At 38.5% G+C, this 26,910-nt stretch overlaps 1 protein-coding gene across 1 annotated transcript in view; it reads left to right on the plus strand.

The window, feature by feature from the left end:
• BMPR2 (bone morphogenetic protein receptor type 2) overlaps positions 1 to 26,910 on the plus strand; it is a 105,747-nt gene that overhangs the window by 26,494 nt on the left and 52,343 nt on the right. The window contains exons 2-3 of the mRNA XM_053947271.1: positions 24,718 to 24,891; positions 26,155 to 26,334. Coding sequence (XP_053803246.1) covers positions 24,718 to 24,891; positions 26,155 to 26,334 — 354 coding nt within the window. The remainder of the gene's footprint in view (positions 1 to 24,717; positions 24,892 to 26,154; positions 26,335 to 26,910) is intronic.

Genomic DNA, 26,910 nt, shown 5'->3' on the forward strand with positions numbered 1-26,910 from the left:
GGCACCAAGTGAATAGCTGGAGGGAAACTAATGTAACACCCTAAAACCTTTTCACACCCTGAGCAGTGAGGTTGCTGAAATGCCTTTTAACCAGCAGGATAATCCTTGTAAATGATGTGCATTTGGTCATTGGGAAAAATCTTTTCTCTCATACTGAAAGTAAAGGTCTTCTGATAGTTTTGCCCATACATTAAGAATGACGAAAGGCCAATCTTGTGCATTTTCCCATCTCCTTGTTAAGCGTCACGCAGGGGATTTGTGCTGCACACCAGTGGTGTTACAAATAAATCAAAGTATACTTTTCCAAAGCACAAAACTGCCTCCTGAAGGAGTATGTGGAATGTGAATGGCCTTCATCTGAAGCTTCATTCTTACTGTGGTGTGCGTGCTTTGTCACCGTGTTGTCACGTAGGCACTGGTGCCATCCTGCCTGCAGTGGGGGAGGTCCAGTGTCCTCTCAGCTCCTTCCCTCTGCTGCTGCTGATCCTGCTGCTTTTCTGCTTCATTACCCTGATGTGGGCATTGTTGATGCCTTTTCACTCTGTCCCTCAGTCTGATTCAAAGGCTACTTCAGTGTATCTAAAGGAAAAGGTCTTTCACCTCCTTCTCTCTCAAAATGTAGTCTACTTAGCAAATACTCCATAGTGTGATTATGGAACCGTTTTCAGCTGTACTGTTAAAAAGATTTAAATGGAATCCAGACTGAAATTTTAGTCCAGTTTGGTGAAAAAATGTTAAATGGAATAACAGGTTTTTCGTGATAGCAGCTTGCTAAATTACAGGTTGTTGAATATTGTAAAGAAGAGCAAATATTTCCATCTCTTCCATCCTGTTAATTATGCAGAATCAGTGTCTCTTCTAAAATATCTTTACGTATAAATTCTTATTTTTGCATTTCACAGTCATTCATTTGTATATATTTCATAATCTGAATTAACAAAGTGAAAGGATGATGTTAATTGCAACCCTTTCCTTCAATACCGTATAGTGGATTGCTAATTAATTTTCAAATTAAGTGATATCTAATACACTAAATCATTATTTAGGCATAAAAATGGTTTTACATTTCAGCTGTGTTAAGACCAGTGGAGATATAATTTGTGATGAATGTGGGAATGGATTGTCATGGCAATGGTAACCCAGCTAGTGCTTTGCCTCTCTTGGGCAGATGGACTTACCTGCTGTTTTCCAGCAGCTTTTCTCTTGTATCCTCAGTCTTCCTTATCTGTACTTTTTGTTTGCTGTTTGTATTTCCCACACCCTGTGTATGCTGTTACTACTGTGTTTTATTAAATGGTTGGCCATAGCTAAGTTTCCCAAATGCAGTGCTTTACTGAGCAGCAAGCTAGGAAACACCTTTGGTAGGAAGCAATGTCTCATTGTCAGATGTCATCTGGAGAGACCTGCACCCCCTTCTTCCTCTCAGAAGTGGGAAGGCATTATCTGGTTACAGGTTTTATCTGTAGCATTTATTACAACTTCACTTTGTGCTCATTAAAGCTCATCCACGTATTTTACTGGGTACAATCTCTTGCTGTCCCCAGTTCCTTGTTCAGTGATACACAATCAAGCAGTAACCTTCTTTCTCCCTTACCTTCGGGAAAAGCTTCTTCTGTTCCAACAAGGCTGGCATGGGTGGAGAGAGCTGATGCTGGTCCTAACCTAGGTTGTACTTGGTGTGTTCATTAGATACTACAAAGAGAATGTCTATAATGTAAGATTTGCAGAGTAAATGCCTTTGCTAAATAGTGTGTATGTAATTTTTATGTTTAAAACAAAAGGCTAGGGCTGAGAACTCCTTTCAGCAAGATGGTAATGGGAGTAAACTTCCTATGTGGTTTTTTTTGAGCTTGCGCAGTGCTGGCATTGAGCCTGAGGAGATGGGATTCTTTGTTGGTTCACTGCTGGTAAGTTCCAAAAGTTATACTCTTTTCAGATGGAAGCTGACTGCCAGTAGGATTTGAATGTGTGGTTTCTTGCAGGGTGTCCCTCCTGTGCACAAGTGATCTTTTTGAAATTATGTGTTTTGGGCCTTGTTAGCAAGGATTTGGGTTATACCCCGTAATATGATAGTCAGTCAAACTCAAATTACAGTTTTAATAAGCTTTGCAAATTATTGCAGAGAAAAGTGACATTTCTTTTCAAGTAAATAAACCCCTAAGCCAAACAAGAAAATCCTCCTCCATAAATGGGTAAGAGACAGCAGTTTTCTGTGCACAATTCATTGTATTGTGGCTAATTTTTTTTTTTTTTTTAACTTGAAACTTAATGTAGATCCGCTGGGAAGCATAGAAACTGCTCTCTGTTGTGTAGTTAGGCTGTATTGTAATATTTTTTGTTTTAAACCAAGCTTGTAGTCAGTCAGAAAAGGAGATAATCTAAAATATGGATATGAAGCATAAAAATTGCTGTCATGTAAAAAATGTGGAAGTATGAGTGAGCATTACATTCTTGAGCAAATTGAGTTAGTGGTGGCACTAGTGTTACTGAGGTGTTTCCTTATTTCATACTTGTTTAAAAAATGAATCTCCTTCTGCTTTGTAGAATTTGGTTCCTATTGTAATTATTTGCCCTATCAGTGATGCTTAGAAAAGAAATTAGAACTTCTCTACTAATGATTTATTTTCCCTCAAATATTGAATATATAACTGAGTTTCTGGAAATTGAAATTAGAAGAGCTAAGGGTTTCTTTTGCATCAAATATTAGCTGACTTGAACAGCACTATATGTAAATTTTGTTAATTGTTATAAGGTATTAGCACCTGCTTTTCTTGGAGGGGAGTTGAAGTGACATCGGATTAGCTCAGATAAAGTCCGGGGTTTGCGATATTCTAGAATGTCTGTTTGTCTCTTTATTTTGGAAGAAAAAGCCCTGCTGTCAGGCGCGGCTTTGCCCGCGGTCCCTGTGTGTTTGATGGAGGCTGTTTGTGGCGCTGAGAGGCGTCTGCAGTGCCCGGGAGTTGCCAGGACCTCATTAAGCGCAGCTTGGAGCAGAGCCAGGCATTCAGGGCAGGGGAGCCTCAGCGCTTTCTCTCCCGGCGAAGAGAGGCAGTTCAGAAAGGGAGGGGAAGAAAGAAAAGACTGCTTCACCCATCAACTGCTGTGTTTTATTGTGCTGAAGGGGTTAGCTGAGTTCTTGGAAATAAACTCCAGGCCGTAACTTTTGCTGGCTCTTGTAAAAGTTGAATGTGGCCCCTCCTGTCCCTGGCCCTTTTCCTTGTGTCTTCTTAGTGAGACACAATAGCTGTAACAAGACATTCAAAGGTTTTCCCCTGCTCTTGGGACTGCTCTTGTTCTATACTTGAAATCAAATGAGAAATAATGTGTTAAAGACATAAACATCGCCACCTTAGAACAATACAATCTCCTTTTCACATGTCCCATTCTTTGTAATCTGTAAGTTATTTTAAAAAATATATTCAAATCTATTTTCTTAAACTGTAAATTATTAAAATAATACTTTCTATGAGGCATAAAACTATTTTTTTTGCTAATACTAGGAGTATATTCTCTATATCAGTTATGGTGAAAACTTCAGGTAATTTGTAACTTTTCTGAAATACTCAGTAACTGAGGGAACTGTTGTACGAGATCAAGAAAGAGCACATTCTGAGAAGTTCTGCCTGACGGAAGGATTTTCAACTCTGATGCCAAGTTTTTCCTTCTGTATTGAACCTATGATTTTGATGTGGATAAGATTTAAGACTTTCTAAAAAGCACAGTAGTTCTGAGCAGCACCAATATAAAAAGCTTTTCATTTAAGTGCTCCCCTGCTGAATGTTTTGAACAACTAAGATGAAAAACTGTGCCCCGAGATGTCTGTGCAAAGACAATCCAGAATAATTTAGTGTAGCTGAGCCATTGTAATGTGGATTGCTTTTAACAGTGGATTGGATGTGTGTTACATGGATGTGTCTGAATCTCTCTTCTGTCTTTCTCTTTTACCCAGAAGTGCCCAAAAAGATTGCAGGGGGAGCAGGGGGAAGCATGAAAATGAGTTACAACCTGCTGCCAGCCAGGGATGTCAGCTGTGAGAGGGACTGTTTGCTTGTGTTAGCTGACTTGTTTTGCAAATTTGAAAAAACATCTTTTTTCCAGACTTTTTTTTAGAAATTACAGTCCCCTCATCAGTTTAATAGTTTATTTAGGAAGATGATGGCATTCTTAGCACAGCTGGGAAAACCTCCTCTACCTGAAGAAATAAATGGTGGCTTTTGTTGGTGGTTGTACTGGCAAAGCTTATACAGTGCTGTTTTCTGTTTTGAGAACAGAACCTGATAATGAGTCAGAATATTCATAAAACTAACACATGGCCCCTCAGACTCCCCAGGACTTGTGATTTCAGCAAAACCCCTTTTTGGAGATGCGGTAGACAGACTGTCAAGCAATTTACTGTTTGGGACCTGTATGTATAATTTTGTAGACTAGGGAGTATGTCTTGAAGGTATTTGTTGCTGTTTTTCAGACATTGGACTTCATTAAGCTTAAGGAAGTGCTATTGAATGAGATAAGTGTAGTAAAGGAGACTGTATGCTGGTGAAACACTGCTGTTTGTACAGCTGCAGGTCAGTTAATAGAGACATAAAGAAGCAGGCCAGGATGGGGATCTGAATAGTCCTGTATTGTCTGAAAACTTAGCAGGCTTGATTATGAGGGAGGGAAGCAGCCTGTCCCATACGGTGGTATTAATCATTTTCTGGGAGCAGGGCAGTGCAAGGGGCAGTGCTGCTGAGTGGCTACAGTTAGCTTTAAACCAACGTTTGTTTTACAGTGCAGATAAGTTGTATGAAAGAAAATGTACTTTTTTGTTTGCTTTTTCACAGGGATTTGGAATTACTGTATGGATTGTAGAAACTGGTGTTAAGTCAGTGTAGTGGTTGTCTTTTGCTAGTAAATCTTACATGTGTAGAGAGGCGTGATCACTGAGTTGATACACAAGTATTGACATATAGTTGGTACTTGAGCCTCAAGGGAGTTGATTTACAGTTTCTCGTAAAATACTGATTTAATATTTAGAGGATGTAGCATGAGAGAGAGGAGGACCTACCAGTGGCTCTTACTTTCTGTAGACTTCTTTTTCAAGAAATGGTAGTTCTGCAAGTATTTAAAACAACACTGTCAAAAGCTAAAAAATATTGCAAATATTGCTGATCAGGCAGAAAACTCAGATTTCCCCCCCCAGTTGGAAAAGATAAGTTGAACATTTACTGTGTTAATAGTAGGCAGCTATTGATAATAGTATGTAGGAAAAGTGTAACTGACCACTGCAGCTTATTTGTTTATTAATGCTAGAATGGGTGAAGAACAAAATAGAAGCATTTGTTGTTAACTTTCCCCCCCTAAGCTTCACAATGACATATTTTGAGACAGATGTGAAAGACAGATCTATTTGCAAATTTAGAAATTGTAGCTTCCCTTGACACAGTCTAAGTAATGCTGGACGTTCTCAGAGCCGTATTTTGAGACATGGGAGCTCTACAGCCACAGATCCTGCATGCCATCTTAGTGCTTAAAAGTAGCTGAGACAGTTAGAAGGAAGTACTTTCATTGAAGTTTTACCTTTTTTCCTCCACAAAATGTGCACAAGTGAGAGATGATCTCCTTGAACTTGTTTAGCTCACCAAAAAAAAAAAAAAAAAAGTTTTAAAGATTCTGAATAATTATGAGCAAAACAATTTCTAGTTAAAGTTAAGCAGACAAGTATATGTGGTGTTTTTCTGTGCCTTGATAGTGTGCCAGAAACGTCTAATCAAATTTGCATGTCTGGGTTTGCATTTAGTATCTAAAGCTCCATGTATGTAATTTAGAAAACATTTTTTTGGTTAGATGGTTTAAGAATTCAGAGAACCATTTAAGAAATGTTTTTAGTTGTTATTGCTGTTGATGGTGGCTTCTCATCTTTGCTTGCAGGTTAGATATTGATAGTACTTGAACTTTTTCTCAGACCTGAACTCTATACATAAGATATACATCAGAAATTGTAGACATTCCCTCATTTATTATTTAAAAATGAAAAGTTATTATTGAATAAAAAGAATTTTAAGTTACTACTTACACATTTGTCAAATGACAGTGGTAACTTAAACCTTTTTATTGTACTTTCCCCACAGTGGCTGTCAGATTGCTCACTGCAATAGATGGATTTTGTAGGGACTCCAGTTAATTGGCAGCTGAGGTTATTTTGAGTGTTATGCCCAGGGCTCTAGAAGGGAAGTATAGATACGTGCTCTGGCTACTATTTTTCAAATATGGCCTGCACAATATTAATTAATTTCATGACCCGTATATTTCTTTCCATTATTTATTCTCCTTTCAGAACGGGAATTCATACTGTCCCTATTTTCCTGCTCTTGAATTCTTTGAGAGGTGTGCCAAGGAAGCACAAATATTTGATGTCTGCTAAGAAATGCTTTTTCTTCCACTCATAAGAATCAAGCCATCTGTCAGCTATAGCAGAAACATACAATAAGAACTATGGGCAGTATTCCTTGGTGTGTTTATTTTCATTTATGTGAACTGGAAGACAAAGGGCTGAATCTCCAGGGCATAACGATGTTACCAGTACATGACCATATTGCCATTTGAGAATGGTGGCCTGCAAGCTCCCTGTCAGTGCTGGCATCTGTGCCTGCCGTTAGCTGTGGTGAATTAATCGTCTTTCCCGGCACCACATTCCTGCCCAGGGCCTTCATTTGGCACAAAAGGTGCAACAAATGTCACAAGTTCACCTTGCAATTGAGGGGCTAATTCCAAAAAATGGATTGGACCAGAGCCTGGCAAATATCTTGATAATTATTTTTCAGACTAGGAGCCAAACCAGAGAATCTATCAGAATTTTCATTAATTCCACGTGGTTTTGGCAATGGGAATACAGTGGAGAACGAATGCATTCTGATGGTGTTCTAATTTTTACTTGAATATTATAATGGCAGTTATAGTTTGTACTGGCACCTGAAAGGATCTTTTGGTTTTTCTTGCTTCCATAATGCTGAATTTTTATGTGGAACGATGGAACCAATGTACAAAATACACAATTGTCTGTTACTCACCCCTGGAGGCTGCATAAAAAAGACAAGCCAATGGTGCCTTTATCCAGTTTTCTGTCTTTTCCTAGAGGTAAAACAACCCTGGATCTGCTTACAGTCTCCATAGTACTTTTAAAAAAATTACTATTGCTGTTAGTTTTTTCTAAGATTTTGATTCAAGGATACACAGCCTTTTCTGCAAATTGCATCCAGGTAGTTAGGCAGAATTGGTTTTCAGCAGATGTAATGAAATGTTACAAAATACCCTGGATGCAGCGTGGTGAGTCAAAGAGCTTGGGCTACCAGAGAAATCTGTAAATGTAGAATTCTGGCTCTGCTGAAATATGTGGCAAAACTGCCTCTGACTTTAATGAGGTCAACCCTTGGGTTGTAAAGGGACTCAAATAAATACCTTGCATAACTCTTTTCTTGTTCTAGTGACATTTCCTGCAGGCATTTGGGTGCAGATACTGATTCCTTTATTTCTTTTCAGAACTGTGAAAATAGGTGAATTTACCCATGTCTATGTGGTCTTTGCAAGAGCAACTTCTGCAGCAGATGTCCCTGCTAGTCTTTGGAGGCTTTGTAGGAAAGAGAGGCTCCTTAGAAAAGCAAGATAGACATGGCATTTTGTTCCATCTGGAATCTGAGTGTCTTGCATCAAGGAAGTTTCAAGAGCTGCCGTTGCTATAGTGATGCTTGCAGTGATGTTTTTCAATACTTTTCTTTGAACACATATAAAAAGTAAAGCTTAAGAAAATAAAAATTGTCAGTCTCAGATTCATTTAGCTTTAAATGGTGTCTGGAGTGGAATCTTTTAAATCAATTTATGCATGTCAAGAAAACTGTATGAAATTAAAAGAATGTCTGCTCTGTTCATCCTACTGCCAAGTGTAAGTTTTGGGTTTTAATAGACAAAACTCTTGATTCTTTTAAGATGCTGCTTGTGCCAGTGTAGGATTAATGTTAGTGTGTGCTTCAGCAGAAGGTGATGGGGGTGTGTGTGTAGATCCCATAGGATTCAGTTGTTTGTGATGCTTTAAAAACGGACACTGCTGTGAGGAGTGTATGGCTGAGCTTAGGTTAAATCACAGCAAGACACTGCATGTGGCTCTCCTCCCATTTCCTCCCTGGTCCATTGCAGCTGGTCTTGGTTGGGAAGCTGGTTGCTCTGCTGAGAAGGAGCAGAGAGACCTCTGCAGTGTTTCTCAGCTTCCGCCCTGACATCGTATTTGCCTCCAACACTGCCATTTGGCACCTGACTGGAACTTAACTTCAGTACAATTTAAGTAATGTGTAAATGGTTACATGTGTATGCTAAAAAGGGTATGGAAGTGAGAAATGTGGATTAGATGTGATGATGGGAAAAGTTTTGGCCAAATTGGGAGTGCTGTGTTTGCCAGAGGTCCTCTGAGAGCTGCTGTGCTGGGATTAAGTAGGAGGCACTTTTAAGTAATCTTTCCCTCGGCTGTAAAATCTCTTGTGCCTCCTTTTCTTTCCATTGGAGTGGTTCTGGTGCCATTCGCCTCTACCCAGCATGCTCTCTTTGAACTCTGGAGAAATGAGTATCCATGAGGTTTTTACTTTTCTGTCACATTTGGTTGGAAATTGCAAGTGAACAATGTTTTATGAGTTTTATGATGGGCAGGAAAGGAGGGCAGAGTCTGTAAAAAACAACTTCTCTTGTCTTAGCATCTGGTGTCTTTAGGTTATGGAGCAGACATAGGGTTAAGAAAGGGAATCCTTTTTGTGTGGGTAGAAACAAACCAGTGTGGGAAATCTCCTCTGCTGTCATTCTTACTGCAGTGCTGTGCCTATCCACTGGTGGATGCATATCAGCATGAGCTCCTGCGGGTCAGTTTTTGTGGGTTTGGCTGGCAGGCTCACCTGGGGTCCCCAAGAGAACCTTCCACAGTAGGTACTTGTGCCAGTCAATTTACCAGGGCCCACAGGGGTCTCTGGAATGTCCTCACCTTCCCTCCCTCAGATTCTGGAGTTACATATGTTATCCCATAAAAGGAGAGAACAAATTGCTTCTCCTGAATAGAATAGAAGAATTTTGTGGTAACAGGCAACATGATAGTAACCAGGATGGATTTTATCTTTCTTATTTTAATGGTTTTGATATTTATTTGGATGAAAGCCTGAGTTGGATCCTGCCTCAGTTTATTAATAATAAGAATAAAGACACAGTGAAATGACTCAGGGCAAAAAATACTGAAGTGTGGAGGCCAGGTCACAGGCTGTAGAATGCCAAAGACGGTCACAATGGAGCCATGTGTCGTGTCAGCTTAATGCATCTGTTAGTGTAGGGGTTTTGCTGCTGATACTTTTTTAATGGCTTAAAAATGAGGAACTGATTTCTTCATTGTGGACTTACATTGTAGTAGGAATTAATATCTGCACAAGCTTGGATAAAATTAGGTGAGAGTGATGGTGACTTGGCAGCTGCCCACAGGAATTGTGCTGTATGTATAGAGTGACCTAGAAAAGGTGTAGTGGTGCTTAAGAGAGAAACTGGCAGCTGCTATCAAATGCATCAGGGGAGGAGCAGGCATGGAAATGATAAGCAGATTGAAAAAAAGTCAGTAGGGACTGAATGTGGTGGGACTTTGAAAGGTCAGGTATAACGAGGTTAAGCATCAAGGGGAGGAATAGCAAGAGAGAGAACCTTACTGCTTCAGGAGTGCAGCAGGGAGGTGGAAAGGTGTATAATAATGACTTCTGTGGTGGTGTAAAACCTACCTGCAACTTTAAATGTCTTGGGACAGATTCTGCACTCACTTTCAGAGTTTCATTAGGTCTTAAAGTCCAAATACTACTGTTATGATGATATGAGTATTTTATGAGTAAGCTACTCAGTGTGTTCAGAGATTGCTGAAATTCGTTGTACATATCTTGCCTGTGTTTTCATTTACAAGTTGGTATTTTTGCAAAGCTTGAGAATTGTCATGTCCTGTTAACATTTTCCCATAGTGTTGAAAATACCCTGAAACCTGACTTCCATGTACAGAAAAAAACCAATTATTTTTGTCTAGAACTTTATTGACATTTGTCCTTTGCTTCCTCTTTTGGCTTTATATTGAACCACAGCAACTTCAGCTAAAAGGAACGGTGTCTTTCTGCTTATTAGGTAGAGAAAACTCAAATTTAATTGAATTAATTCCTCTTTTTTTGATCCATGGCATGCTCCTTTTCCTCTGTAACTGGTGGTCACTGGTTTATTGTCAGATGGTAACAGTTGCACATTTCCTTTGCTGGACTTTCTTGATTTTCATTTGCTATTACTCTACAAAGATGACCTGGCCTGGATTTTTGTGTTCGTGTTTTGTGTTCTGCTCAACTCTTCACAGAGAAGAGACTTATTTATGTGCCAACATTTTCATTATTTTACTCTCAGTTCAGTGTTGATACCTGTGTCATACATGGTCCAGGGCTCCCAGAGAGCACTTGCAACATACTAATTAGAGGCAGGGGGAAAGTATTAATGAAGCTGAGCATGAGCTCCTCTTACATTTCCTCTGAGATCCAACTGATTCTGTTGTTGGATCTTCTTCATTTTAATTTCTGTTAGTGTTTTCTGGTCCCTGAATAATACAGTGTCTGGGTAACATTAAACCCCACATCAGTCAAATATTTCCTGTTTTCTCATCTTCATTGTCCTCAATGACATGCAACTGTGATTTAGAAAAAAAGATGTAATGGAAAATACAGCTTTTAAAAAGAAAGAAGGCAAAGGTAGTGTGGATGAACTTCTGTTTAGACCTTTTTAGACATCTTTACTTGGATGAAAGGGTAGGGAAGTGGATTTCAAGAGATTTTAGGTAAGAGTGGAAAAAGCTTGCAAACCTGAGAGGTTTACCTTTCAGTATTATGGGATAGAGACAGCAAGCAAGATCTGGAGAGTAACCATGTTGTAAACAAAGAAGCTGAGGATAAAACTATGGTAAGCTGCTTTTCTTTAACTACTCTGCCTTGTTCAGACAGAGCATTTAAAAACTGTGAATGGCTGATGTTTTATCTCATCGCTGACACAGGATGTTCAAAGACCTTTAAATCCCCAGAAGGTGAGGGAGAAAAGACAAACTAGAGAAGAAGCAAGTAGGAAAGAATAATCTATTTAATCTAAAAGATTTCTGGAAAGCTGTGCTTTGAATAACTGGTGCATATTTATACTTCTGTAGTTCCCTCTAGGCAGTCTGTCCTCTTTTGACTGGCTGTGAAATTCTGACTTTGACTTCCTCTTCTGAGATATAGAAGCCATATCAATAGCTAAATACTGTGATCAAGATGATCCTGTTTTTCTCCCTGTACAGGAATCTTAAGATTTAATATTTAATTTCAAATTACATAGACTAAAACCACTGTTAGTGAAAGTAAACCATATGCAGCAAAAAGAATGCCATGTCCATACTTCTGATAGAGTACAGCTCTACTCTGAAAACATACTTTTTTTTTACCAACTACCTGAGGGATGAAGTAAGTTGGTTACTAGTGTCAGCAGAAAACTAAAGACACTTCCTTTTTTTTTTTTTTTTAAGCAATGCTGTAAACACATCAGTATATTTTTAAATATGCTGAGTTCTGCTGCTTTCTTGTTTGGTCGTAGCTCAGTCTCACTAAGAACAATAATTTTTTCTCACAGCCTTAGGGAGGGAAAAGTATTTGGACATAACAAACTATTAGAGGACTGTTTAATAGCAAGGACTTTTTTTTATTGAGGGCCCTTGGAAGTTTCTATTTCACAATTTTTTCTACATGTCAACTGAAAAGATACTTGAAAATGTTTTGGAGATAAGCCTGTAACTTCCAAATTGTTCAGTTTTTTCTCTTTCCATGATTTTATTCTAGCATGTATAAGGTAATAAGGTCTCATGATAAGATGAATTTTGGCATTGGTTTAGTTTTTAGTGAGACTGAGGGAGAAGGCTGAAAAGTCAAACCTTCACTGCATGGCATCCTTAGCTCTGAATGGAAGTGTTTAGTAAGCCTCCAGTTCTTCATTTTGCCAGGTGTTACTGTAAATGTAGTTTATAACAAGATTTTCAAAAACCTCGTGCAATTCCTATTCCATATGTTCCCTTTTTATGTATCATAAATAAAATAACGAGTTATTATCACATTATCCTTCTGTACCCTTCTCTCTGGCAACAGTGGAGTATTCCTGAAAGCGCTTTCCAAGTAAGCTAGCTGTCTACAGTCTATGATAATCAACTGTAATGGCACATAGGCAGCTGGTTTGCTAATCCTTTGATTGCAGTATTAGTTTGTCTCAGAGGTTCTGAAAACCTGTCTGATCCTGTAAATGTGTTTAGTGAATATTTTAGAATAAATTATATCTTGCCTTAAGACTTTGAAACACATATTCAGGTTGTGAGTTGTGTATTTTCAGGGTTTTTCCCTTTTGTGATACCCATGTTTATGTTTAAAGGGGAAAAAAAAAGACATGTCTGTCTTTTTTAGCTTAGCAAAATATTGAACTTAAATTCATTTAACACTGGAAGGATTTGTATTTTAATCACCAGAAATGATCCTTATCTGGCTTATCACCCTGTCAAGTAATTCAGGCTCGGATCAGGATCTCTTATTTACAGGGAGATTGCAAGTAAGTTTTCCTTTATACAAATCTGTTAAAAAGAATAGAAAACCTACTTTGTAGGTATATATTGATTACTTAACATATGCAGTAATCTGTACAATCATGTATTTTTTATAAAAAAACATAAATAATGCATGTGCAAACATGAGTATCTTTTTATGTTGCACTTTAATTTTTGTAAATTGGAGCCAGTTTGCTAGGAAATAAGTACATAAGTCAATAAACCTGATCTGAATTTATTTCAAGCTGCTATTTAAATGTTTGTTGCAAGTTATATTGCTTTCTAATATTTCCAGTTCAAATGAAAGAAAAAATTATCAGTTCATAGAATCATAGGATTGTTAATGTTGGAAAAGGTCTCTAAGATTAACAAGTCTAACCATTAACCCAGCACCTCTGTGTTCACCACTAAACTATGTCCCCACTCATAAGTGAAAATGTTCTCAGTAGAGGCTAACAAGTATTTGATAACAGTTTTGTTTCAAAAGACACCAAATCAACTAAATATCAAATAAGTAATATTTTTTCAATGTCCCTGTAAAAAATGTATATAACAGGTTGTGGTGTTGAAAGTCTGAAAAAATGAAAACTGAGGAAACCACCTCTTTACTGGTAAATTCTGCCATTGTAAAGCCTTCATGCTGTTGCGGTTTTTTTGGTTGTCATAATGAGATTTGGGATTGTTCCTTCCTTACTAGTCGCAAATGCCAAGATGCTGTTTGTGCTTATTTCCTCGCTTTTAAGTAGGTCTGAATCAGAAAAAGTTGAAACTCTCCTGGACTGAAATGCTGTGTCTGTGGTAGAGAGCTGCAGTGTGTGTGTGGGAGCCCCTGCAGCAGTTGCTTGGTGGATTAGGCTGGCTTGGGACCTGAAGAACTTGATTTTTTTTGCTCACACTTCTGCTGTGTTTTGAGAGATGTTTTAACCTGTGCTACCTGAGGTACGTGTGCAGGGTGAGGAGTTCAGATGGTCTTTTGAGCATAGCTCTAGCCATCATCCTCAGGTGTGTAATGCAAAACCTTAAGCAAGTTGATCACAGTCCTTTCCTTGAGTGTCTATTTTGGGAGTGCCCTTTTCCATGTTTCCTGTCATTAGCATCAACGGAGATAATGAAAAACAATCTTCTGTTTAAGTTTTTTTTTTGTTTCCTTGTCCCCAGAAGTTTGTTTCCTTGGTGTGATGTGTTGTGCTTCAGTATGTGAAAGGCAGTCCTTGAAACAAGTGTGTTCAGTAACCTGGGCTTGTCTGCATGTACCAACCATGCTCTTTTTATCTGCATAAGTTTAGAAATCAGAAGTTAATGAAGAGCTTGTCTTGACTAGACACTGATTTTTTTTTTTCTGACTATACAAAGTCTGCAAAAGTTTGCCTATATCACTTTCTTAGCCAGTGAAGTTGGTTTTGATACAATAAGGATTTAAATGGAAAAGAATAAATGCATAAATAAAAGTATGAGTTGATTTTAAATAGTGCAGTAGTGTGCCCATAAATTTCTAACAATTTAAGCACTGTAACATCAAGAAGAACATGAACAGTGACCTCTGTTCAATGAACTGATAACCTCGAAGTCTAACAGAAACAAAAGTCAATATTTTCTGGTTTTGACCAGTTCAACAAACACCATAAATACCTTTAGCTGACAATTCTTTCCATTCCTGCTCTCTGTTAAGGAACACAAAGTAGGAGTGTTTGAAGTGAGTCCCAAGTTCCTGTAGCAGCCCACAATGTCTCACAGGTCCCTGGTAGTCTGTCCTGTGCATGAGCTGCCTTCCCCCTTGCGCTGGCTGCGTTACGGTGCCTGCAGAGCTTCTGTGTTGACCGTGCTCTTCACTCAAGATAACAGTGGTTTGTGGGGTATTCTGTGGCATACTAATAAACGTCTTGAAGAAAAAGACTTGAGATGTTTTTGAACTTAAACATGTATTCTGTGAGGAAATCTGGAAAGGTGAGATGCTTCAAACCCTTGTGAAGCATGTCTGGGTAGAAGGTAGTTTCTGCCTTTTGCTACTCTTGTCATTTTCTTCAGGGTTTAAGATTTCAAAGCCAAACAGATTATGCTTCTGTCTGAGGGCAAAATATGATTGTGATTCTGGAGCTTAATTTCCTTGTAGCTTCAGGTCCAAGAATGTTTGCCAGTTTTTGTATGTTTCAGCATATTCACAGTAGGATATTCACAGTGTCCTGAAAATGTTTATAGGAAAAATTTTTGTAATATGCTGTAAGAAACAGGCTGTATGGGTTCTGTCTTTTCCCAGATTTAAGGTACTGAAGAGTTCTCCAGAAAGTGTCTCAGTAATATCTGCAGTAGAAATGGCATCCCTGCTAGGTAGAAAAGTGAGTGCACTACATGTGTTGGGGGATTACCAAGTAGCAGATCTTTTTTAGAGGGAATGTAAAGCAGACTCTGAAATAAGCAATTTTGCTTGGGAAGTCTGAGTTTGGGGGATAAATATCACATCATTAGTTTGCTTTACTGTTGCTTTTGCTGCAGAGTTTCCTGTGTTATTCCATGCAAATACTTTACTTTGACAGCCCAGATAAACAAAAGCCAGACGCTCATACCCAGAAAAAAATCCTGAACTCCAGTCTAGGGCAAAGATAAAGAATTCAGGCTTTTTCAGTTCCATGAATAGACACTGGCCACTGGAAAAGATTATGTGTGACTAAGGCTATGGTGATTTCTATTCTGACATAATTGCTAAACAGTAACATGAATTTATTTTTTCTTTGAATGGAGACGGAGTCATTTAGGAAGTGAAAAATATATAAAAAATAATCGGGAAAATGCCAGACTTGTTTAAATCCTGTAATTTAGTCACTCTTTCAGATTAAATGTAGACTGAGATTTTTCAGGGAGACCTTGAGAGGATGTCTAAAATCCTGTTGAGTTAGTGAAAGCCAGCTACTCCCTTTCCTGTGCCTTTCCAGAAATTTGGGTTTAAATGAACTTTAGTGCATGTTGGACTAATTCTTGAATAAAGTGGAAGGTATACTTAAAGCTGGCTTGCAAAATACTTATTGTTGAAATTTTTTTTTTGCTCTACATTTTGAGTCTGTGACTAGATTCTCTCTGAGGTGATTCAGCTGTGTGTAAAGACCTGAATTCCTGTTTGCTCATTGAGTAAAATAAGCAAAAATAATTTCATCTTGAGACAAGAAGACAGTGCAAACCAGTCAATGTGATTTGCAGCTACAAGGATGGTTTTTGCCATGTGAATCGTCACAGAAAATCATCATTATCAACTTTATTAATTTCATGGAAGCTCTAAGATTTTTTTAAAAACAAGTATTTGGAGTTGAGGATAATTTTTTTTTATGCTTTGTCCTCCACTAATGTGTTTAGATTAGTAGAATAGATTCTCCCTTAAGTGAGTGTTAAACATATTCTGTGATTTGACACTTTTATGGTGTTTAATGGTTTATTAATGTTTTATGCTAATTTGCTTCTAGTTTCAAGTATTTGAGCTTAACAGCTTTTTCAGAAGACTTTTTGAATGTGCTTGGACCCTTGTGTTTCCATATAGAACAACTGACTGGATTTTGCTTTAATACAAAAGGAAAAGTTTTTGGAAATGACTCAAAGTTGAAGTCTGATGACAAAGATGAATATTTTAAAGCTTAATGAAGTGAATGTTAAAATGCCATGACATTTTACTGTTTTTACACGAAGAAACCTGCTCCAGTCTCTTGCTTTAAAGCCTTCAACTATTTCTGAAGTGCCAAGTTGTGATAAAATGTCAGTCCTGTGTAATCACTGAACTAAGATACTGTTACATTTTTTTTTTAACATACCAGAGGGTTTTTTTCAGAGGTAGCTGGTGATGTATTTAGGAATTTCATATTGGTCAGATTGATAACCTTTTTCCACTACCCTTTTGTTACGTGCCTTTTCTTTTAATTCTGTCTTGTTAAAAATCAGTGGGACTTCAGCAGAGGGGGGGGAAAGATGGAAGGAAGAAACCTGCTGAACTAGACAGACTTACACACTTAGGACATTTGTTTTTATTGTATACTGGCTGAACACAGCTAAACAACAATGTTAAGGAAAAGCTGAATCACTGTGAGAGGTAGATTCTTTTTCTTACTTAGTTGTATACATTGTGGAGGAGATACTGTAAGGTGGAGGAAGCTCTGGTTAGTGGCCCGTGTAGTCAAAGGTCAACTTATTATGGCTGTAGTGGAGACTTTAGGACACTTGGGTTTAATTCTGCAGTTTATCCTTCTCTGACCCTAGCTGAGTCAATATCCTCATTACAGATTCGGCTCGAATCTCTTCTCATATTAGCTGAAAAATGCTCATCCTCTTGATGTAAAGCAGTATTAATTGTTCAAATTCATTTGACATTCTTGAATTTTAACCCAAAACACAGGAGTTGCTGGCTTTCTTGCCACCATGTCTTGTTCTCTTACTAGATAGATAAAACTTTGCATCTGTGATAATGTCTGGTTCTCATGAAGTTTGCACAGCAAGGTGGTCTGGTGATCCTTAGAAACATTTAGAAAGTTGTAGAAATAAGGCAGTGACATGGTTTATTGGCAGTAAACTCAGGTATTTTTTCATAAAATCTGGCAGTGTTTGGGAACTACATAATTTGTCAGCTGCTAGCAATAAATCTCTGCCATCCTGATTCTTTGCTGCGTGGCTTCTCTTGCATAAGCTGGGTTCTTCTAAGGCGACTTCCTCTGAGAGTAAATTGGGTAAAAGGAGAACAAGGCCTTCAGTACAGAATTTGAGTTGACAATTTACTTTTTGGCCTCTCCATCCATGGCTATTTACATTAGTTCCAATTAGTGAAATTGCTGGTATGGTGGATGCATCTGGTCAGAGGTATACAATACTAATGTAAGGCTGCAAGGGGGGCATGTGTTGGTAGTCAGGAGCCAGTGAGGTTGTGCCAGGAGGGTCAGCTGGTCTCAGAGGAAGCCATGGACTATGTACCAAAGTGGTCTGAGACAGCAGTGCCTGAGTGGAAAGCAAAGTTTGAACCTTTTGCACAGCATGACTCAATATAGTTGCCACATGATCTGGCTCTGTTGCGCTTATTTAGTGCTCGCAGACCACTGGTTCTTCAGAATGAAGCTGAAACACCAAGATGCACAAGGACTGTTAAAGAAAACTTAACAGGAAAAGGCTCCACTGGTGTCTCCATTGCTGCTGGCAGCCTTGATCAGCCCACAACACTGTGTTAGAAAGTGAGCAAGGAAAGAAAACAGATTTTAAATTTACTTGCTTGCTTGAAGGCTAGATTGAGGAAAAGGAAAGACCATGTATATCCATGTACAGAAAAAAGACACTTGAATTTTCTAGTCTGTTTTGAGGGCAAAGGACCTTGTAAGTAAACATAAGTTATTTTGTCATCTGCATGTGCAGTCAATCACTTTGAAATGGGTATCAGTACAAGCATTCATTTTCGTTTTGGCACTAGTTCTCAATCAAAGCCTGGCTCTGTGTAATTGCCAGCATTTGAAACTGTGATGTTAGTCAGCAAAAGCAGACAAAACCAAAATAATTTTCATCAACGAAGGCTAGGGACATGCAATATACTGTGAACAGATTATTCCAGATTTTAACACCAAGTATAAACTGTAAAGGGTTTCTTGTCAAAATATATTTTACAGTATATCTTGAGGTACATAATATGTCCTGTAAAATAGTTAATGATTATGGTGGTTTTTATTTCCCCTCTTTTTCTTAGGAGGAGAGGAAAATATGTAAATTTATCACAGATGTAAATTTCTGAAGCATTTTTCTTTACTTTCCTGCCTCCTTCTTAGAAGTCCTGCTGTACTCTCCTGTGCAAATTTCCATTATTTCATCTTAATGTCTTTAAAATACTAGTCCAGTGGTTGTGTAAAGCAAAAGGCTGTGCCGCCTGCCTCACCAAACATTCCCAGGCTTTGTGTTGCACTGTGCTACTCCTGACCTCCTGCTCAAAGTCTCCAGGCCATTTCAGGTTAGTTTAGACCTTCATGTCCTCATGCCTAATCCTTAGGCACACAATTTATTTGTTTTTCTAACCAGTCAGTGCAGAGCCCTGCTGTTCAGTTGGTCAAACATGCTACAAAACAGAATGCTGGAAGTACAAATATGCGGAAGATTACCAGTAGTTTAGCTTTTTGTCCTCCCACTCTAAGTTGATATTGAGGATGGTCTGTCTGGAGAAGCACAACTTCCTTCAAAAGACATCTGCTTATGATACATTTTAATATAAGTGGATACACATTTAGAAATATTTGTAATTAAAGCCTCTGAGGAGAAAAAGATTTAAAAAAGCAACAGAGTGTTTGCTAAGTGATGATTTCTTCAAGATTCTATTTTTCTGTACATCACACGAAAATTCAGCTATCAGTATTTGAAAAGATATACTCAGAGGAGCTTCCTGGTGTATACCGTCCTTATAATAGCATGTCTTCATAATGCAAGCTATCTCATAACCCTGTCTCGAGGGCAATGATGTTTCCCCCTATTGTGTAAATAAAAGAGCTCCAAAGAAAGCTGACAGCACCAAAATAAAACAGGTTTTGTGTCTATGGCTGTTCTGATGAAAATCTTACTAATTGAAAGGACAAGTTACAGAAAAAAATGTCGATCTTTGAAAACAAATCTGTTGCAGCCTACTGAGATTTCCAGTTGAATGTGTGGTGGTCTGTATTTAAAGAAATTCTATTACAGGCAAACATGCTCAGAAACCTTTTTCTTTTTTTGCCTTTTTTTAAAGTCATCACCTCTATGGACTGAAAGGCAGTTGGTGTAATTACCAACAAGGTACCCCTGTGTGTGGTTTGTGATACCAGCAGGTCTGTTCTTGTAGATTGTGTGCAGGTTTGTCTTCAGACTGTTCTCACATTCTTCTCTTTGTCACTGTTGAGTCACAAAATGTTTTGCCTGGCATTAATCATAAAGTGGCAAGTGTTTTATTTATCTTTAATCCCAATGATTAGACCATGGAGTAGCATTCGAGTGACATTTGAGTCTTTTGTTTTGTTCCTTTCCCCCTCGCTTGGCACTTGATGTGAGTTCTGTGTACTGCATTGAGTAGATGCAAGGTCAGGAAGCATCAGTTAAGTACTAATGGAAGTGACTTCCGATGCTATTAGTGAAAATATGACTCATGTTCTAAGGATTTGCAGTTATTTGCTGTAACTTTTGGTATTTCTCTTTCATTGTTTTCAGTAGTTGTTTTCCTAGAACATGCAGTGATCGTGAAAGAATTACAATATTAAAAACAACAGGGACGTGTTCATTTGTTTAAACTCCTCCTAGTATGGATGAATTGTGTGTTAGGCGCATAGAGCATTTCTGTCAGAGTAGATGCACTTGGAATTTTCTTGTGATCTTTGCTGTTCAAAAATATCTTTAGTGGGAGAAAAAGGCAAATACTCAGATAGTAAACATCTCAGGGTGTTTTTATAGTGAACAGACAGAATTCACTTATCAGTGTGAATCAGTTCTCTGTTTCTGAGCAGCTGGAAATAACAGCATGATTACAGGGGGGAAATACTGAAAAAATCTATATATCTATATAGCATTTTTTTCTGTGATAATGTGATAATGTTCAGGTTTTGTTTTGTTTTTTTTTTTTTTTTTGTTTGTTTTTTTTTTTTTTGTTGACAGTGGAACTGACTAATTCTAAGATGGTAAATCACATAAAAACCTGAGCTATATGCCAGAAGGAAATTCCTGAAGCCCTGGTCCTCTTTTTCAGGGCTGTATAGTGGTATGGGGGTGAACTCTACGCCCCCAGACCACTGCGACAGTAAGCGTGAGCCACAGGATGGACTTGGAAAACAATGGGTGATTCCCAGTACCTTTGTGATTCCAGGAAAATAATTTATTGTAGTCTGTTTACCCATTCTTGGAAAATGACAATATTCACAGTCTGATTCAAGTAAAGTCTGTTACATGTGCGTGTGGTGATCAGACTCACCAGTAGTGGCAGCCAAGCAGGAAAGCTGAGAACATTTACTGTTTCTTAGATGACTGCTTGGAGCACCCATATTCTATGTGAATGCCACTCATGTTTGTTTCTGAAGCTGTATATAAACGTGTATTTTTGTATACATAGAGGTGTAAAATGGGCTGGAGAGCAGCAAAATTCATTTTGAGTTTTGTTTTTTTTTTTTCTGGTTTATGATAGGGAATTGAAGAGCTTGCTGTGCTCTTGTTGCTTTTGCCTTGGTAGAGCTTCTGGGAATGGTGCCTTCCCTTCTTGTCTTTGTTAGAAATCTCTGCAGGATGAGAGAACAGGAGCTTGAGTTCATTTTATTATTTCTATTGAATTATTTTGACATAGTTTGTCTGGTATGCAAATACAAGAGGAATGGAAAATCGACATTTCATTATAAATCTTTCATAATTTGTTGTTGAAATTTTATTTTTTGTCCTCTTCAGTGTCATCCTATCCGTTGCTTCTACAGTTTCTCCAGTGGCAAATTTTTCAGTGGTGTGTGATATGTAGGCATTCAGTTGCCATTTATTTATTTCAAAATCTCTCATGAAATTTCATTAAAGGGTTAATTAGAAAATACCGGAATGTATAATGAGTTCAGTGTGATGAACAAACAGAGTTTACTATCAAATTACCTTATAAAGGTAAATTCGGGGTTTTAAAGGATGACTTCAGCCATGCAGCAGAATGTCCTGTGAAACCTATGCTGCCACTTTGCTGCTAGGTCTTGGTTGTGGTTGTGTGCTGGGACATTTCATGTCTGAGCAGATACACTGCCATAGCTTGATCTGTAAATGGCTTCTGCGTTTTGCTGATTTGAGGATACCCTGCTGGTGCACCTTGGGTCTGTGAAATCTGTAAGGAAAAGGGCACTATAGAGTGAACTGCTCATGGCTCCCTAATATCTGGTGAGCACATGTCTGCAGGGACCTTCATGTTTCTGACAGGTAGCAGATGAACTGGATGTATCAAATAGAGTGGTTCAGGAGCCTCAGTCTTCATAGGATAAGTTACTTACTTTAATTGCTCATGTTGTTTAATGAAGATCTTAACATTAAGGTATTTCCTTGGGTCTATTTGGATCTGTTTGAACTGAAGACAAGCAAGAGAATCCAGTAGTTCTAGTCTTACCCTACCATCTTGCCTGCCTTGGAGACAAAAGAGAGCAAGTAGCCCAGCTGAGAAATAATTTTTGTGTTGTGTTTGCTGCACATTGGAGACATGCAAGAATTGCAGAATGGTTGAAGTTGAGAGGAACCTCTGAAGGTCATCTGGTCCAACTCTACTGAGGCAGGGTCACCTAAAGCCAGCTGCCTGGGACCCTATCTAGACAGTTTTCAAGTATCTCCAAGCATGGAGAAGCAGCTTTGGAATTGTTTCTAGCTAAGCTGCTACAGAGTGTGTTAGTGGCTGCCCTAAGCATTGCAGGTGCACAGCTCCCAAGGGACAGGGAGATGTGTTTCAGCTCTGAATGCACCCTGCACACCTACTGGCTTCCATGTTGACTGAAAACTGACAAACAACGTCATCCATGTGGAACATGTGGAAATCCAAATGAGCAACAGTATTTTACCTTGAAGAGTAAGATTTCTGTTGAAATATGGCAGCTTTTAAAGAGGCACTCCAGCACTCTTGTGTGGTTTTTGTCGTATTTTGTAGTACTTCTTTTGGGCAAGGTTTAAGGCATACAAGCATACTCACCTAGGCTAGAGGCTGCTTTCAGGACCTGACCTAGAAGTATTCCAGCACTAAAAGTTTTTAAATCTCATTAGTTTCCACTGCCTGGAAGAAAGAAATCCCAGGGCAGGAATGTACTGAAATCACAAGCAGTAACTGAAGCAGCTCATCTATTCTGTTGTTCTGCAAGATGGTTTCTGCCCTACCCAATTTTCTTCGGCATTACAACTTCAACAATGAACACACAGAGGCCATAGAGAAAAATAAAGTAGCTTTTGTTCCATGTCCCCTGTTCTCCAGATGTTCCATGCCATCAGGGAAGGGGCAGGGGTCAGCAGAGTATTGCAGTGGGTACTGCTCCCACAGGGGCCGTGCTTCTCTGAGTTATAATCGAAGCAGGAATGTGCAGTGATCAGCATGAAAACTCTAGTTGTTGGATGAGTAACCTTTATTTTTTTTGTTGGAAAAGTTTCCCACTGAGATCATCTGACATTAAATTGTGTCAAGTTAACTTATATTTTTATTACTTTGCAAGAAAATGGATAGACACTCAGGTTGCTAGCTCTGTGTTGTATTTTCTCATGCTTGCCCCATCCTCTCCTCTGCAGGTATTCTTATAGGGCAGTACAGCCTTTTTAAATCAGAAAAGCCTTTGGTAGTTACTTTTATTTTCTGTAGTACATGTATGGTTGGACAGCATCTAGCATGATTCTTAACAACTTCTCTTTGAGTATCTTCTCATATTCTTACCTTTCAGCCTTGATCTTAGGAGTTTTATAGAAAGATTAAGAGACCTTAAAATAAGCAATTAAAGCTGTCTCAGTCAGTGGTGCACAGACACGATGCATGTCATTATTTTTTGTCTGAGTCTAGGGCAAACTCAAAAGGTTTTGGTTGGTTTTGGTCTTTTTTCTCCTTCTATTCGTTCATGGGTTCAAAGATTTTGTTTTTTAACGTATTGAGGTATTATTAACGTGGACTTTTCTGGAATTACTTTTCTTTTTAAATAAGGAAACCAGATTTGTGTGGCTGTTTCAGAAATTCTGTTCTTTTAAATCAATTTTTCACAAAGGCAAGTTATGAAAGGCCTTATCTTGCAGCAATTTGAGCATTTTGTAAACAACCAGATCTTGGATGGCCTTAGCCCCACTCAGCTATCATATGCAAGAGGTTTTAAAACCTTCCTACTGTCCCTCAGAGCAGATGTGTCCAATTTCACAAGGCTGTATACTTTTGTCCCATTGTGTCTTGAAAATTATAATTCTGTGATAGTTTTTTTTTCTTCTCTGACTTTTCAAAAAGTGAGTCAGGTCCAGTTCCCTTATGGCAGTGGGGTGCTGTCCTTTCATACGTTGTTTCTTGGCTGGTGCCGTGTCATGGAGCAGAGAATGCAGGACAGATGCTTCACGCCTGGCATACTCAGCTGTTCTGAGAATAAAACTACAGCGCGCAACTGGCAAGTTCTGCTGGAGGCAGCATGTGCTGGCTGTTCATGTGTGACCTTTTTGTACTCAGTAATTTGACTAACTCTGCTCAGAGAGATTTAAAAAGAAATTGGATATGAAATTTAGGCGACTGACTTTCTGACCAGAGTTCAGAGAGGTGGGTGAGCAGCATGGACTGCCAGCCAGGTTCTTGGAGTGTGGGGAGCTGCAAGTGATTGAATTACACTGGCTTAAGAAGTCTCTGTCTCCTCAGCTGAGAGTTTTACTCCCACTGAGCTGACACACAGCTCAACTGATCACACACATTCTACCAGACCAGTAGGAAAATCAGCTAAGTTGTGCTATTTTAATTACTGCTGCCACACAATAAACTGGGAAACACTGACAGCATTCGCTGGCCTGAATAGTGCAGCAATCTATAGTTGTCTGAGCATAAAAGAATTACAAATTTTGACTCTTAATGAATAGTAACAGCCTTAAAAGAGAGACACATGTATCCAAGTCTCTTGGTTTTTCTTACCCAATAACCCCAGCTAGTGACACAGTGAAGCAGTGTTCTTGCACTAAGTCTGCCTTGCTGAAACATGGCTTCTTTGGGACCAGTGCTGAAGAATGATCAAAGAAATAAACCATCTGTGAGAAGATATTTTATACAGTACCTTTAATAATTTACAATTACATATGCTATAATTTTACTTTAAGTTCAAAATCTGTTTTACCCAAAAGACCAATCTACTTCATCTTGTATCTTTTTGCTGCCAATGCTTTGATGGGAGTTAAAGAACTGGATGAAATCTAGTTGTTGAAAAATCTACATCTGTTGAAAAAAACAGATTCTTTCTGTGATTGGATGTTTGCTGAGCTGTACTTCTGAATAGTATCTAAGTGCCTTGTAGTTACACATCAAGTTACAGCTTTTTTTGAATGTATCTTTTCAGAAGACCTTAATCATCTCTTTATTAAAGTTATTGTTTTATGCATAGAATCACTGACAAAAATTATTTTTCTTTCTTTGGCTAAAGCTACACAGAGTGAAGAGCGGCTGTGTGCATTTAAAGACCCATATCAGCAGGACCATGGAATCAGTGAGAGCCGAATCTCCCAGGAGAATGGCACAATTTTGTGCATGAAAGGTAGTACCTGCTATGGACTTTGGGAAAAAACACGAGAAGGAGACATACATCTTGTAAAACAAGGTATGTAACAGTTCCGTTTTAGTGCAGTAGTTTTGTTACTTATTTCACTTCTTTGTGATCTAGCCAGCTCATACAAAGCTGCACAGCTGCAAAACTACACTTCTTGCACATTGTCAAAATGCATAATTTTATACTTCCCATTTAACTTTTTAAAATGTGAACAGAAGGTTTGTTTGAAATGAATGACTTCTAAAAGAGACCAAAGACATCAATGTACAGTTGAAAGAAGCATTCAAATTTCTTGTTACATAGGATGTCCAGAGGAAGATGTCTTTCTTGAATTTCATATGTACTGATGTGTCTTAATGAGTGTGTTATTAAGTAAAAAGTGTATATTCATATTGATTGGATGACAAAGGAAATTTCAGCTGTAGTTCACATGTCAGTACTGTAATTCAGTGCTCTTCTTTGGGGAGAATGAAGGTGGGAGGTGTGGAGGGCCTTGCAGTTTCTGGAGACGTGTTTTGATTATGATTCTCAGGGATTCTGCTCTTTTTTACTTGGATGCAAGTCAATGTAGTATAAGGCTGAGTGAAAATGCAGCTGATATTTACAAATAGCCTGTGGAGTTGTAGTCCATGATTCCTGTTTGATCTGGCAATGTGCTGAAGGGAGCAGCCTGACTGCTCACCTCAGCCCCACTGCTGCCTCTTTCCCTTCCAGGTATTTATGGATAAATGACATTTAACTGCTGTTGACCATACTTGGGAATGAGCAGTTGCTGCAGGGACAAAGGACCTGGTATGAACCAGGCAATAAGTTGTGGTCCTGTAGAAAAGTCCAGTGATGCTGATAATGAGGAAAGGCAGAATTTTGAAAATTATACAAGAAGCACCAAGCTGTAGATATAGTCTTGTGGCCTAAGGAAGGGACTAGGTCACAATTCATTTAGTCTGTGGACCAGAAAATGGTGATATGGTCTGTGGTGTCAGAGAGATGAGGAATAGCATATTTCTGCTTAGAAGGCTCAGAAAATCAGGTTTATCATAGAAAGGCAACAGCTGGATATTGGCCTTCATCCCTGACCACATTTTCTTCTCCTTGGCTATGGGGAGTTCTAAAAGAAATTCTTCAGGTTTTGGTTTAAAAGGTGGTACTAAAGTCAGACAAGCAATTTATGATTGTTTATGATTGTTTTCACCCCACTCTGTAATGTTTAATCAGGTAATGTATGGATTTCTGTAGGTGTGTTTATCCAGTCAGTAGAAGTAACTTTATGCTTACTTAAAAAAAAAAAAAAAAGTCATTTGCTTCTTTTTGCAGGTTGCTGGTCTCATATAGGAGACCCACAGGAGTGTCACTTTGAAGAGTGTATAGTTACAACCACCCCTTCCTTGATTCAGAATGGAACGTACCGCTTCTGCTGCTGTAGTACAGACTTGTGTAATGTCAACTTCACAGAAAACTTCCCTCCTCCTGACCCTACTGATACAACACCTTACAGTAAGTCAGATGTTTGTGTTGCTGTCATTTCATGGTATAAAGACTTTAGGAAAAGAGCCTTCTTTTTGTGCTACTGTTAAATGTGAAACCTGTGACCTTTCTGTGTCACAGAGATGGCAAACAGAGCAGAGCTTTCCCTTAGGAAGTTTGTCACACTCATATTCCACATTGTCCCACAAAGAACAAGCTAAATGCTTACAAGAGGATTGTTTGTATTGGCAACTGCTGAATACAGATTATATTTTTCAAAATGGTCTCTAATATTTTGTGTTTTGATATTGGGATGCTCAACCTCATAAGCCTGTGGAGGTATTCAGAAGATTCATGACTTCTGTTGAGAAGAGCCCAGTGGTTTCATTAACACTATAGTATCTTTGAAAAGTTTGGCCTGTCTGTTCAGTCATGAATCACAGGTAGTTTTGAGTGGTAGAGCTGGTCTTGTATTTGACTGTTGAAGTTCTCTCCAACAGTCTCTGAAATCTGACTTCTTTCTTTTGCATACCTCTGGTAAGGGCTAACTTTGACATAATGCTCAAAGAATACTAGTTTGGGCAATGTGATTTTCTTTTCAGTTAT

The sequence above is a fragment of the Vidua chalybeata genome, chromosome 7, assembly GCF_026979565.1.
Source record: "Vidua chalybeata isolate OUT-0048 chromosome 7, bVidCha1 merged haplotype, whole genome shotgun sequence".
Classification (NCBI taxonomy): Eukaryota; Metazoa; Chordata; class Aves; order Passeriformes; family Viduidae; genus Vidua; species Vidua chalybeata.